At 34.4% G+C, this 14,535-nt stretch overlaps 1 protein-coding gene across 4 annotated transcripts in view; it reads left to right on the top strand.

Annotated features, from left to right (window-relative positions):
• The window catches only part of LOC116588276 (cytochrome b5 reductase 4), an 88,279-nt gene that overhangs the window by 47,402 nt on the left and 26,342 nt on the right, over positions 1 to 14,535 (top strand). For all 4 annotated transcript variants that reach the window (XM_032339142.1, XM_032339140.1, XM_032339141.1 and 1 more), the window contains one exon: positions 1,699 to 1,821. In XM_032339142.1, coding sequence (XP_032195033.1) covers positions 1,699 to 1,821 — 123 coding nt within the window. The remainder of the gene's footprint in view (positions 1 to 1,698; positions 1,822 to 14,535) is intronic.

Below are 14,535 nucleotides of genomic sequence, written 5' to 3'. Positions count from 1 at the left end.
TAAATATGTTCTCTTGCTGGTTTCAGGTTTTTTCTGTTTGGTTTTTTTTTTTTCTTTCTCCTTGTTCCTTTCATCTTTTTACCCTTCCTTTTTCTCTCCTTGGAAGAAAATTCTTCTCTTCTTTCCATTCTCCTTATCTCTGCCCTCCTCCTGACATGCAATATGTAGAAATATACTAGACCACCCAAATTTTTCTTAGGTGTATAAATATAAATGTGTGATATTGACAGAGCATATTAAATTATAATATTGCTAAATATAAAAGTACAGTGTGGATTTCACAAAGCTGTTTAACAGCAGAAGATTCACAGAATGGTGGTTTCTTGATTGTTTTTTCTTTTGGTCTTTTGTTTTTAGCTCTAGTGACATGTAATTGACGAAATTGTAATATATTTAATTGCATGATGGTTTGATGTATGTATGCATTGTAAAAAGATTCCCACAATCGAGTTAACGCATCTTTCACCTCACGTATTTACTTTTTTGAATACTGTCTTAGCAAATTGGAATTGTAATATTATCAACTGTAGTTACCATGGTTATACATTAGATCCTCAGACCTTATTCATGTCTTAACTGGAAGTTTTTACCCTTTTGTCATCCTCTCACTATCCCTTACCACGCCCCTCCCCCCCAGCCAACCATTCTACTCTGTTTTTCACTTATATTATTTTTCACTCATATTTCACTATATAGATATATAGAGATAGTACACACATATATGTGTAAATATATATACTTAAATATATATATATATATATCTGTGTGTATATATGTAATTTCTTGTTTCAAAGTACTGTCAGAATACCTTATACTGGTTCTGTGCTTTCTCTTTCCTATATGTGGTAGCAAGCTCTGTAAATTGTATAAAGACAAGGATCATGTTTCTGTATTTGTTAAGTAAGCTTCAAATCAGTGCTCATTGAAATGAATGTATTTGACTAATCTGTCTTAAAAAGTATTATTAAGTTGCTGTTGAATTATGTGTTTACTTTGAGGAAGAACAGATTGTTTTCTGTTTTCAGTCAGTCTGAAGACAGACTGAAATACACTTTAGGGCCTTAAAAGCATGTTCAATTCATAAAATTTAATCAGTATATAAAAGTCTGTATTTTATTATTATATTATATCCATATATTCTGAACTCAGTCAAAAATTAAAAGATACCCTAAAAGACCTTTAATTATTTAAGATTCATATGTACCTCATAATTATTCATGAAGCTTTTTCTTTTGTTTATTCAGTTCAGAATTGATCTACTGAATTTACTCATAAGAACTTCTCAGATCCCAATTAAGAAATGGAAGAGTATAAATTAAATTTGCTTTTATAGGTTCACTCAGCGATTAATTTGTATATGTCAGCCCACTCCTTTTTTTTCGCCCCTGAAGCTATGTGTTAAGTACTTGCCATGGACATATTTGGGCTTCTGTGAAAACTAGCAGTACCTATTAGTTTGGATCTTGATAAATTAGTTTGAAAAAAGCTAATTTGATTCATATAATAAAATAAGTTAAATTTAATATCATTTAAGGGATAAACAGTTTTGACAAATATGTATATGAAGTCTTATCTTACTAATGATCCCTGTTATTCATATCAGATCAGAACATTTGTATTGTTTGAGGAAGACTGATTTTAAAGTAATGTGTTATATTTAGTTTCAGTGAATACAAATGAAATTTGTCTTCTTTTTAGTGCGAGTTGTTGAGAATGTGGGAAAAATAGAGATTGTCCTAAAGAAAAAAGAGACTACTTCTTGGAAACGTCTTGGTCACCCTCTTGAGAATCATAACTCACTTATTCCAAGGAAAGATACAGGTATGCTGTGCTATTATTTTGAGTCCTGTATTGATGAAATTGTGTCAGTAGTGCAATTGTACCAGAGTTTGGAAGGCTATTTTGGGAGGAGCTGAAGGGCCCTTGTATCTCCCTGTAAGAAGTTATAAAAGGACGTGGTATCTGTTTTCCTCCTTTTTTCAAATTGAGATATGATTGACATATAATATTATACTAGTTTCTGGTATATAACATAGTGATTTGATATTTATAGACTTGGTGAAATGATCATCACAGTAAGTCTAGTTAACATCTGTCACTGTACAGTCACAAAAACTTTTTTTTTCTTGTAATGAGCTCTTTTAAGATCTACTTTCTTAGCAACTTTCAAATATTCATTACTGTATTATTAACTGTAATCACTAATGCAGTATGTTATATTGCCATGATTTGTTTATTTTATATTTGGAAGTTTGTACCTTTTAACCCTCTTCACGTATTTTGCCCACCCCACCAACTCCACCTCTGACAACCACCAGTCTATTTTCCGTATCTATGAGTTTGGGTTTGTTTGTTTGTTTTGTTTTGGTTTTCAGTTCCATATGTAAGTGAGATCATACAGTATTCGTCTATGTCTGACTTGTTTCACTTAGCATAGTATCCTCAAGATCCATCCATGTCACAAGTGGCAGGCCTTTAATCTTTTTTATTTTATTATTATTTTTTTTAAGATTTTATTTATTTATTTGACAGGCAGAGATTAGAAGTAGGCAGAGAGGCAGGCAGAGAGAGAGAGAGGAGGAAGCAGGCTCCCCGCTGAGCAGAGAGCCCAACGCGGGGCTCGATCCCAGGACTCCCGGACCATGACCCAAGCCGAAGGCAGAGGCTTTAACCCAGTGAGCCACCCAGGCGCCCCTATTCTTTTTTAAAATAGCTAAATAGTATACCATCATATCTCTCTATAGATACATACATTCCATATCTTTACCCATTCATTTATCAGTGGATGCTTAGGTTGCTTCCATATTACCACTGTAAATAATGCGGCGATGAAGATGGTGGTACACATACATTTCCAAATTAGTGTCTTCATTTTCTTCAGATAAAAACCCAGAAGTGGAATACTGAATCATATTGTACTTCTATTTTTGATTTTCTGAGAAACCCCCATGCTGTTTCCCATAGAGGCTGCACCAATTTATATTCCCTCCAGCAGTGCATAACGATACCCTTTTCCCTGCATCTTTGCCAACACGTGTGATTTCTTGTCCTTTTGATAATAGCCATTCTCACAGGTGTGGGGTGATAGCTCACTGTGGTTTCGATTTACATTTCCCTGGTGGGAATGTGGTTTAGTGATGTTGAGCACCTTTTCATATACTTGTTGGCCATCTGTACATCCTCTTTGGAAAAAATATATGTTCGGGTCCTTTGAATTTTGTTTTTAGATTTTTAATTTATTTTTTAATCAGATTGTGTTTTTGTTGTTGAGTTGTATGAGCTTTTTAAATATATTTTGGATATTAACCTTTTATCAGATATAAGATTTGCAAATATTTTCTCCCATTCAGTAGGTTTCCTTTTCATTTTGATGGTTTTCTTTTTTAAAAAAATTTTTTATTATATTCAGTTTCGTTAACATATATTGTATTACTAGTTTCAGGGGTAGCAATTAGTGATTCATTGTTGCATATAACATCCAGTGCTCATTACATCAAGTGCCCTCCTTAATGCCCACTTACCGCATTCCCCACCCACCTCCCCTCCAGCAGCCCTCAGTTTGTTTCCTATAGTTAAGAGTCTCTTACAGTTTGCCTCCCTCTCTATTTTTATCTTATTTTATTTTCCTTCCCTTTCCCTATGTTCATTTGTTTAGTTTCTTAAATAAATAATACATATGAGTGAAATCATATAGTATTTATCTTTCTCAGACTATCTTGTTTAGCATAATGTCCTGTAGTTCCATCCACATCATTGCAATTGGGTGGCTTTCATTCTTTTTAATGGCTGAGTAATACTCCATTACACACACACACACACACACACACACACACACACACACACACACACTGTCTTCATCCATCTATTGATGGATATCTGGGCTCTTTCTATATTTTGGCTATTGTAAACCTTGCTGCTATAAACAATAGGGTGCATGTGCCCCTTCGAATCTCCTTTGGATAAGTACCCAATAGTGCAATTGCTGGGTCAAAGCTCTATTTTTAACTTCTTGAGGATCCTCCATACTGTTTTCCAGAGTGGTTGTACCAGTTCACATTCCCACCAATAATGTAAGAGGGTTCCCCTTTTTCCACATCCTTGCCAACATCTCACTTTTTAATTTTAACCATTGTGGTTTTGATTTGTATTTCCCGGATACCAACTGATGTTGAATATTTTTTCCTGTGTCTGTTGGTCATTGTATGTCTTCTTTGGAAAAATGTCTGTTCATGTCTTCTACCCATTTCTTGACTGATTATTTGTTTTTTGGTATTGAGTTTGTTGAAAATATTGTTGATGGTTTTCTTTTCCACATAGAAGCTTTTGTAGTTTGATGTAGTGTCCTACTTTATTTTTGCTTTTGTTGCCTTTGATTTTGATGTCAGGTCCAAAAAATCATTGCTAGAATCAATGTCAAGGAGCTTACCATCTGTTTTCTTCTAGGAGTGTGTGGTTTCAGGTCTTACATTCATGTCTTTAATCTACTTTAATTTTTGTGTATGGTATAAGATAATAGGCTATTTTTATTATTTTGCCTGTAGTATCCTATTTTCCTAGCACCATTTATTTGAAGGGACTGTCCTTTCCCCATTATATATATTCTTACCTCTTTTGTCATAAATTAATTGATATATCTATCAAATCAGTTGAGATATCTATATATAGATATATACACATATATTGTATATGTATACTGATACATCTATACATATATATATATTAATATGGGTTTATTTCTGGGCTCTTTATTCTGTTCTATTGATCTATATGTCTGTTTTTATGGCTACTATCCTGTTTTGCTTACTATAGCTTTGTGGTATAGTTTGAAAACGGAGTGTGGTACCTCCAGCTTTGATCTCTCTCAGGATTGCTTTGGCTACTTGAAGATTTTGTGATTCCATACAGATTTTAGAATTAATTGTTCTAGTTCTGTGAAACATGCTATTGGTATTTTGGTAGTGATTACACTGAATCTATAGATTCTTTTGTGTAGTGTGACATTTTTTTAAAACAAAATTCATGGATTCCTACAATTCATAAGCATAGTACTTCTTTCCATTTATTTATGTCATCGTCAATTTTTTCCATCTATATCTTACAGTTTTCAGAGTGCAGGTTTTTCACCTCCTTGGTTAAATTTATTCCTTTTTGATATAATTGTAAATGAGATTGTTTTCTCAATTTTTCTTTCCAATAGTTCATTATTAGTTTTTAGAAATGCAAATTTTGGAGGGCGCCTGGGTGGCTCAGTTTTTTAAGCCTCTGCGTTTGGCTCAGGTCATGATCTCAGGGTCCTGGGATCGAGCCCCACATCGGGCTCTCTGCTCTGCAGGGAGCCTGCTTCCTCCTCTCTCTCTCTCTCTCTGCCTGCCTCTCTGCCTGCCTGTGATCCTGTCTGTCAAATAAATAAATAAAATCTTTAAAAAAAAAAAAAAAGAAATGCAGATTTTTGTGTATTGGTTTTGTATCCCGCTATTTCATTTATTATTTCTTTTTTTTTTTTAAAGATTTTATTTATTTATTTGACAGACAGATCACAAGTAGGCAGAGAGGCAGGCAGAGAGAGAGAGGAAAGCAGGCTTCCCACTGAGCAGAGAGCTCGATGCGGGCCTCGATCCCAGGACCCTGAGGTCATGACCTGAGCCGAAGGTAGAGACTTTAACCCACTGAGCAACCCAGGCGCCCCTCATTTATTATTTCTAACAGCTTTTTGGTGGAGTCTTCAGGGTTTTTTTCTATGTAATTTTATGTCATCTGCAAATATATTGATAGTTTTATTTCTTCCTTTCTAATTTGATGCTTTTTATTTCTTTCTCTTGCCTACTTACTGTGACTGGGACTTTGAGTATTATGTTGAATGAAAGTGGTGAGAGGGGCATCCTTGTCTTGTTCCTCATCAGCTTTTTACCATTGAGGATGATGTTAGCTGTGGACTTGTCATTTATGACCTTTATTACATTGAGGTGTGTTCCCTCTCTACCCACTTTGTTAAAAGTTTCCATCATAAATAGGTGTTGAGTTTTGTCAAATGCTTTTTCGGCATCTGTTGAGATGATCATATGATTTCTATTAATTAATTCACATTCATTTATTTGTGGGTGTTGAACCATTCTTGTGTCCCTAGTATAAATCTTTCTTGATCATTGTGTATGATCCCTTTAATGTATTGTTGAGTCCAGTTTGTTGATATTTTGTTGAAGATTTTTACATTTATGTTCGTCAAAGTATTAGCCTATAACTTTACTTTGTTTGGTAGAATTCACTAGCGAAGACATCTGGTTCTGGACTTTTGTTTGTTGTGAGGTTTTTACTCACTAATTTCAATCCTTTCTAGTAATTGGTTCATTGTGATTTTCTATTTTTCCATGATTTGGGCTTGAAAGATTGTATGTTTCTAGGAATTTATTTACTTCCTCTAGGTTGTTTAATTTGTTGGTGTATAATTGTTCATAGAACTCTTTTCAAGATCCTTTATATTTTTGTGGTACCATTTATAACATCTTTTCTTTTGTTTCTGATTTTGTTTGTTTGGGCCCTATTTTTTTTTCTTGGTGAGTCTAGCTAAAGGTTAGTCAATTATATTTACCTAATTGGGGTACCAGCTCTTAGTCTTTTTAGTTTGTGTTTCATTTATTTCCACTCTGATCTTTAATATTTTCTTCCTTCTACTAATTTAGTGCTTCATTTGTTCTTTTTCTGGTTACTTGAAATGTGAAGCTAGTTTGTTTATTTGAGATTTTTTTTGTTTATTGAGGTAGGGTTTAGCACTGTGAACTTCCTCTTAGAACTGCTTTTGCTGCATCCCATAAATTTTGATATGTTGTATTTCCTTCTCATTTGTCTCAAAGTTTTTTTGGTTTCTCTGTTGATCCATTGTTTGTTCAGTGCACTGTTTAATCTCCACCCATTTGTGAATTTTTCACTTTTCTTGTAATTGATTTCTAGTTTCACACCATTATAGCAGGAAAAGATGTTTGATATGATTTTAATCTTCTTAAATATATTAAACTTATTTTATGACCTAACATTTGATCTGTCCTGGAGAATGTTCCATGTGTACTTGAGAAGAATATGTATTCTGTTACTTACTTTTGGTTAGAATGTTCTGTTTATCTATCAAGTCAGTATGGTCTAATGTGCCATTTAAGGCCAATGCTTCCTTATTGATTTCCTATCTGGTATAGGAAAGTCCCTTACTTTATTGTATTGTATTGTCAGTTTCTCCCATTCGGTCTGTTAATATTTGGTTGATATATTCAGGTACTGTAACTTCTGTTAGATACATAGGTGTTTACAAATGTTATTTCCTCTTGTTGGATTGACCCCTTTATCATTATATAATAATTCCTTCTTGTCTCTGATTATAGTCCTTGTTTTAAAATCTATTTTGTGTAATATGATATAGCCACCTCAGCTTTCTTTGGGTTTCCATTCTCATGAAACATCTTTTTTCATCTCTTTGCTTTCCATTTGTGTGTCTCCTTACATTTGAAGTGAGCCTCTTCTAGACAGTATATGGATGGATCCTGTTTTTTAATTCATTCAGCCATTCTATGTCTTTTGACCAGTAGATTTAGTCCATTTACATTTAAGGTAATTATTGATAGGTATATACTTTTTGCCATCTTTTTAATTGCTTTCTGGCTGTTTTGTAGTTTTCTGTTCCGTTCTTCTTCTCTTGCTCTCTTCCTTTAAGAGTTGATGACTTTCTTTAGTGTTACACTTCAGATTTTTTTTGTTACCTTTCATATATGTACTGTGGGTTTTTGCTTTATGATTAGCATGAGGCATACATATAAAAATCTGTATTTGTAATGGTCTGCTTTGGGTTGATAGCAACTTAAGTTTGAATGCATTCAATAGCTCTACATTTTTACTCTTTCCCCACACCCACATTTTATGTTTTTGATGTTACATTTAATAAGAACCTTTTCTTATGTAACCTTTAAGTAATTATTACAATTAGTTGTTCTTATCACATTTGTCATTAACCTTCATACTAGCTTTATAAGTGATTAATCCACCACCTTTACTATATATTTACCTTTACCAATGAAATTATACTTTCATATATTTTCTTGTTACTAATTAGTGCTCTTTCTTTTCAGCTTAATGAAGTACCTCTAACATTTCTTATAAGCCTAGTTTAGTGGTGATGAACTCCTTTAGCTTTCACTTGTTTGGAAAACTCTTTTTTTAATAGAGATTAAATTTTAGTCTCTACTACCTAATATTTAGGCATTACAAAGTTATTAGATAGTGATACCTGAATGGGGAAGCCAACTTGTGCTTAGACTATTGTTCAACCATTTACTCTTTCAGATTCCTTTTTATAAAAGATGTGTAGCCAAGTTTAAGTTTATACCTTGTATACACATCTCATTTTTTTATATTAAGGAAGATATGTTTATTGTCTTTCTGCTTATCTAAACCATTGTCTCACTTTATTCCTAAAGGATGTAATTCATTTCCTTCTTCATTCATTTCCCTTTTTACTTTTTTTTTTTTTAGGTTTTTAATGTTAGTATAACATTTATAGATGGGGATTAATATTTTAAGTGTTCTACCTGATGAATTTTCGTATAGTAAATGGGCACTATATTTTCTTTTCGAAAATTGGCAGGGTTTGCTCCTTGTTCCAAGAATTTTGAAATTTCACAATTTGATATGCCTTAATGTGGGTCTGTTTTCGTTTCTCATGCTGGCTCTTTATCCTTTGTGCTGTGTTTTCATTATGGAAACTTATGACCTTCAGTTCTGAGAAATACTGATTTTCCTTCTCTTCATAGTCTGTTTTTCCTGTGTGGAAGTATTCTTACTTTAAATCTTTTACACTTATAAATAGCTCATTTTTTTGTGTCTTATTTTCAATTTTGCCCTTTTGTTCTATTTTTTGAGTGATTTCTTTAGCTGTATCTTTCAGCTCTTCTACTGAGTTACTCATTTCTACTCCCCTATTTTTAACTTCTAAGAACTCTTGATTTCTGTTCTTTTGTTTTAGCATCCTTTTTTTTTTTTTTTCCTCCTTAAGAGAGAAGGAGAGGTGTAGGCAGGGGCAGAGGGAGAGAAAGAATATCAAGCAGGCACCATGCCCAGCACGAAGCCCGACACAGGTCTCCCATCTTAGAACCCTGAGATCATGACCTGAGGTGAAATCAAGTGTTAGACCCTTAACCAGCTGAACCACCCAGGTGCCCCTAGTATCCTATTCTTAATAGCCTCTCTTATATTTTTAATAATTACTGATAGAGCTTTTGAGTTTCCCTCTTCCCATGTAACCTTTGCCCCAAAGTTCATTTGTTTGTTTTAGTCTATCTTTCATGTTAGATGCTTTCTTTGAAGGTCACTGATCCTTGATTAACTGATCATATTTCTGGGGGTGTCACTCTAACCAAAAGGTGCGCAGAAACATTGTGAATGCTGGTGTGACTTATTGACAGTTATATTAACTGTATGGGTGGATTGTTTTCTTGTTCCCAAGTTCAATGACTCTGTTTTGTCAGAGACTTGAGAATGGACAGTCTCCTACTTTGCACCTAGAATTTCAGAAGTCTTATGGGGAAAGAAGGCTAGGTATCTGTAAACTTAATTTTTTTTGTTTGTTGCCTAGCATACTGTATTAGTTGGTAATACTGCCATAACAAAGTACCAGACTGAGTGGCCTGATAACAAAAATTTATTTCCTCAGTCCAGAGGCCAGAAGTCCAAGATCAAGGTGTTGGCAGAGTCTGTTCTTTCTGACGCTTCTGTCCTTGGCTTGTAGGTGGCCATCTTCACATGATCTTCCCTCTGTTGTGTCTGTGTCCCGATTGCCTCTTTTTACAAGGATATGAATCACACTGGATTAGGGATCACCACCTCTAATGACCTCATTTTCACTTAATTCACATTTCAAAAGAACCTGTCTCCAAGTAGTCTCATTGTGAGGTACGGGGGTTATATTTGCCAGATAGGAAAATTGAGGGGGACACAATTCAGCCTATAACATATATCAAACCCAGAGACCCTTTGTTTTACCCACTCTAGAGAATACACTTCTAATATTTTCCCAGAATAGGAGAAGTTTAGTCATGTGGCTATGCTAAATAGGGGAAGACTTGAGCAAAGGTGGAGGTGGGAGCAATCTAGATTTCTTAAATGTACTTTCACCCAGAAAGTGGTTTCAGCTCCAGCGTCACTCTGATTTCAGATATAATTGGTCCTGCCAATTTCTGAGCCTTCAGGGATTTTTTGTTACATTGAGTCAAATCTTCGCTTTTTTTACTTCTAATTTAAGATCAGCATTATTGAATCTGCTGAGTCAGTTACCAGTCATTTCTTTGCCTTGTCAGCTCTTAGAGTTTTGCTGCTTTTTCTTATTTCCATTCTTTATGTCCTTGCAGGCTTATGCCTTAAAAAATAACCAAACACACACACACACACACACACACACACACACACACACACACCCCTTTGTTATTATTTTAGGGGAGTTAGAAGGAATTAACTACATGTATTAACTTTAGCATCTTTAAATATTTAAAATTATTATAAATATTTTTAAAATTACAAAGTTGTATTTGTGGATATTTAATTTCAGGAAAGTTACCAGGTAGTATTAATTTGTATAGCCACAGTCAGTAGAAAGCTGTTTTAGGCACTGTGCTAATTATTTTCCCAAGTGAAAGAACACACACTGACATGAGACTGAAGAATACTTTTTTATTAAGTATTCTGTACTTATAAAGTATTCTGTATTACAGAGCAAGTTCTGTAATACAAACTGAGCATATTCCAAAGTAACCCCAAGCAAACAGATATAGATGAGTTCATTGGGAGCCACTTCCTGAACGAGGTGAATTTCCAGCAATGCTGTGAAAATAACTTTCAAATACTTAACAAGAACTAGGAATGGTTTTCCAGGAAGAGCCTCAGATTGTTACTAGGTACTTATTGTGCAGGGCATTTTGCAAGTTGTAGAGAAAGAAAAATGTAAGCCACAAGTGGGGAAAGGCCGAATAGAATTCTTTTATAGGAGCAGAGGTCTGAATTTTGTGGTATTAGGAAGAGAGAAAGAACATAGAGAAATAATAGTGTGATCCAGCAGATCAGAAGAAAATAGATAGAAGACCGTGGCAATGAAAAGAGGTATTATTAAAGTGAAATCTCTTGCCCTGATAGTATCTATCTAGTGATTGAAAAATCATAGCAAACCAGATAAAAGCTAAGTCCAAGAAATAAATGATACTAAGAATGAAGGGTGACCTCCATTTGGAAATTGTTAGAATGGGCATCAGTCAGGTTTTCTAAGTAATTTCCCAAGGCTTGCCATGAACTCTTTATCTCTGCCATAAATTTCTTCTTGAGTCATGAATCCCCACAGTTAAGTTTTAGGTTTCTTGTCTGAAATTGGAGCAATGCAGGTATTTTTCATTGAATTGGGTTTTCCACTTTGGAAAATGACTCAGAGTTTAGGGGAGGCGCTTATGTGTGTGACTGAATTAGCAAAAGTAATTTCTTCTTTGTTCTTTCCATTTCTTAAATCATGACAGAAATTGTCGATTAGTCACTTGTAAAGCTGAATACTTCTATCAAATTATTATGATTAACTTGCTGTCAGTAATGTCAAATGTTCATAGTCTGTCACGTGGTCCTAGGTTTTCAGTATGTTAAAATTATTGACTCTTACAATACTAGCATCCTGCCTTCCTCTTATTAAAATTTCTTAGCTAAATGAAGTTTTGAAAATAAACATGTAAAAATCTAAAACTTTTAATGCGATACCTTCTCATGTCAAATTCAGAATTTACTTACACTAAAGATTTAAAATAAAACAAAGAACATAATTTGAGAAGAGAAACTACTTCATTTTTACCTTTAATCCACAGGTAACAGGTGATAACATAAACTATATCAGTGGAATTAGATTACCATTTTTAAGTTGTTTGCTTATCATCCCCCCCGCCCCCCGCCAAGAAGTGACGATTATAAGTGAATAGTTGTGTGTGTGTGTCTGTGTGTGTGTATGCGTGCACACAACTGATAGGCAATTGGGTTACTATTTCTATAGCCAACCTAAAATTTTATTTTAGTTGTAGTTGCCTTTACTGTGGGGCCTTTGATCATGAGACAGAGTTAGTTTTATAGATTTGCCAACAAACACCTCAGTAAGTGAACATCAGGAAACAAAATTGTAAAGAAGTCTGTCTGTCATAATTTAATTAATTAAATTAATTTAAATTAATTTAATTTTCTAAAAAAAATTTTTTTAATTTAAAAAAAAATTAAAAAATTTTGTCACAATTTTGATGTCAGCAGCCACTTATAAACCTTTGTGTTAAATATATGCATTGAATCTGTAACTTTAGTTAACTTTTTAATCTAAGTTGAACTATGTGAAATTGTTCATATTTTACTATTTTTAACCTAGAAAGCTGACGGTTTCACATGGTTTGACCTATACTGTCGTAATGGCTTCTTAACTGCAGATATCACACACACGTGTGTACTCACACACCAAGGTACTATCTGTGCTTATAAATGTGCTTATGGACACATACTGTAAGCAGTCGTTTAATTGAGCCTTTTTGTGGGGCCTGTGATTCTGCAGGCAAGCTGCTTGCCCTCTATGGAACAGATTTTCTTGCTGGGGTCAGAAGAGCCACCCTTACACCTCTCCCTATTCTTTGCCTGTACATCCATGTTTCTTTGCTGCCCCAAAATAAGCATTCAAAATTATGAGAAATGAAGAAGTTTTGCAAGTAGCAAAGAAAAACTTCTGTGTGCTTCTTTCTCTTCAGTTACCTCCTCTGCCCAGCACACATGGAGTTGTCTCAAACTTGGTAACCAATACAGTGCTTTGGCATCTTGCTGTCTTTTTTCATCTCTGTTAGAATGGCCCAAATGTGAGATCTGAAGAAACACAGACTAGATGCGGCAGGCTATAACTGAGTGAGAAATATTTACTGTATTAAAAAAATAAAATGGAAGAGGTTTAAAACCTTAGAATGCAGGGGGTTCAGGCACTCGAGTATACGGTGTTGGCTGCATTATTAGTTACGGAACAAGAGACAAAAGGTGTTAGGTATAGCGGTGTTCAGATTTTGTGACAATCTTCCTAAATGGTGTGTGGTCTAAAAAACTCCACTGAATCTAGTCTTGGAGAAAGAGCTGCCTTTCTCCTAGTTCAACTCTGTAAAATCCTCACCTTGGAAAATTCAGTTCCCATCAGTCTGAGGTAGTAAAACATCTTAATATGAAACAAGAAGGAATCTGTGCTTTCCTGTCGAATTGATAATACTAATTTAACAATTATGTATGAAAATTCTCAGTATTTGAGCATTCTGTTTCATTGTGTTTTATTCTAAAATATGAATAGACACGTGTCCACAGTTATGTATTATCCTTAGTGTTTGACAACAAGTTGTGGATTTTTTTTTTTTTCTGAGAGAGAGAGAGAATCTTGAGCAGACTTCATGCCTAGCACAGAGCCCAGTGTGGGGCTCAATATCATGACCCTGAGATCATGACCTGAGCCAAATCAAAAGTCAGATGCTTAACTGACTGAACCACCCAGGAAACCTAGTTCTTATTCATATATACAAAGGGGTTTGAGTGAGGATATTAAAATTAAACTACTAGAGATTAAGTGGAAGCTCTATGAAAATTAGTGAAAAGCCTCAATAATTTTTTAAAAACAACAAAAAATAAGTGCAGTTATGTAATTCTTTTAAGAGTAATATTCCAACTTTGTTGCATCTTCAGTATAGGAAGATAGTCTGATAACTTAATAAGATTGAATTATTTTCTCAGTAGTCAAAATGTTAAACATTTTACAGTACTTGGAAATAGTTTATACTTAAGTGTTCTGGACATCATCCCTGCAGTCACTTCATTGCTCATCAAGATCACTGTCTTGGCAGAAGTAGTTAGCAAGGCTAAATGAGCCTGGCCTCTGCTATGTGAACTGTGACAGATTCTAGTGGAATGTGTATTTTACTGAATGGCTATAGATTGTGTTTTTTCCTATGTGGATATATCTAGGTATGTACATAAATACATTTTTAACTATTATAGATGTTAGTGTGTTTGGGGTTGTTTCTTTTCCATGGATTGCATTTTTAAGTGTGTAGTCCCACTAATTGGTTGCCCTACGTTGGTTCCAGAAGATCTTGGAGGAATAAATGAATAAAGGTAGATTGCAAATTAGGAGGTAAGCAAATGACATTTAGGTGATGAAAGTAGTAATGAGTGCTAAGAAAAATTACAGTTAGTGAGAACAGTAGAGAATGGAAATGTTCAAGAAGAGAAATACCTGGGGTGAGTTTTGACTTGCTGAACTGATTCCTTAATTTGTACATTAAATAGTTAGTAGGAGGTTGTAAAGGGTGGAGGCTTAGTCTATATTTATGCTTGAACTGACATGGTTAGAACAGGGAGGAAGACACCAAACCATAAGCTAGTCTAGAACAGTGGCTTTTCATATTTTTTGAGCAAAGCCTATGAACTGGGGCAAGAAACTCTTAATCACACCTTGCCTCTTCCCGCATCTTCTCC

This window comes from Mustela erminea, chromosome 4 (genome assembly GCF_009829155.1).
Source record: "Mustela erminea isolate mMusErm1 chromosome 4, mMusErm1.Pri, whole genome shotgun sequence".
NCBI lineage: Eukaryota > Metazoa > Chordata > Mammalia > Carnivora > Mustelidae > Mustela > Mustela erminea.
This window is presented reverse-complemented; position numbering and strand designations above follow the sequence as displayed.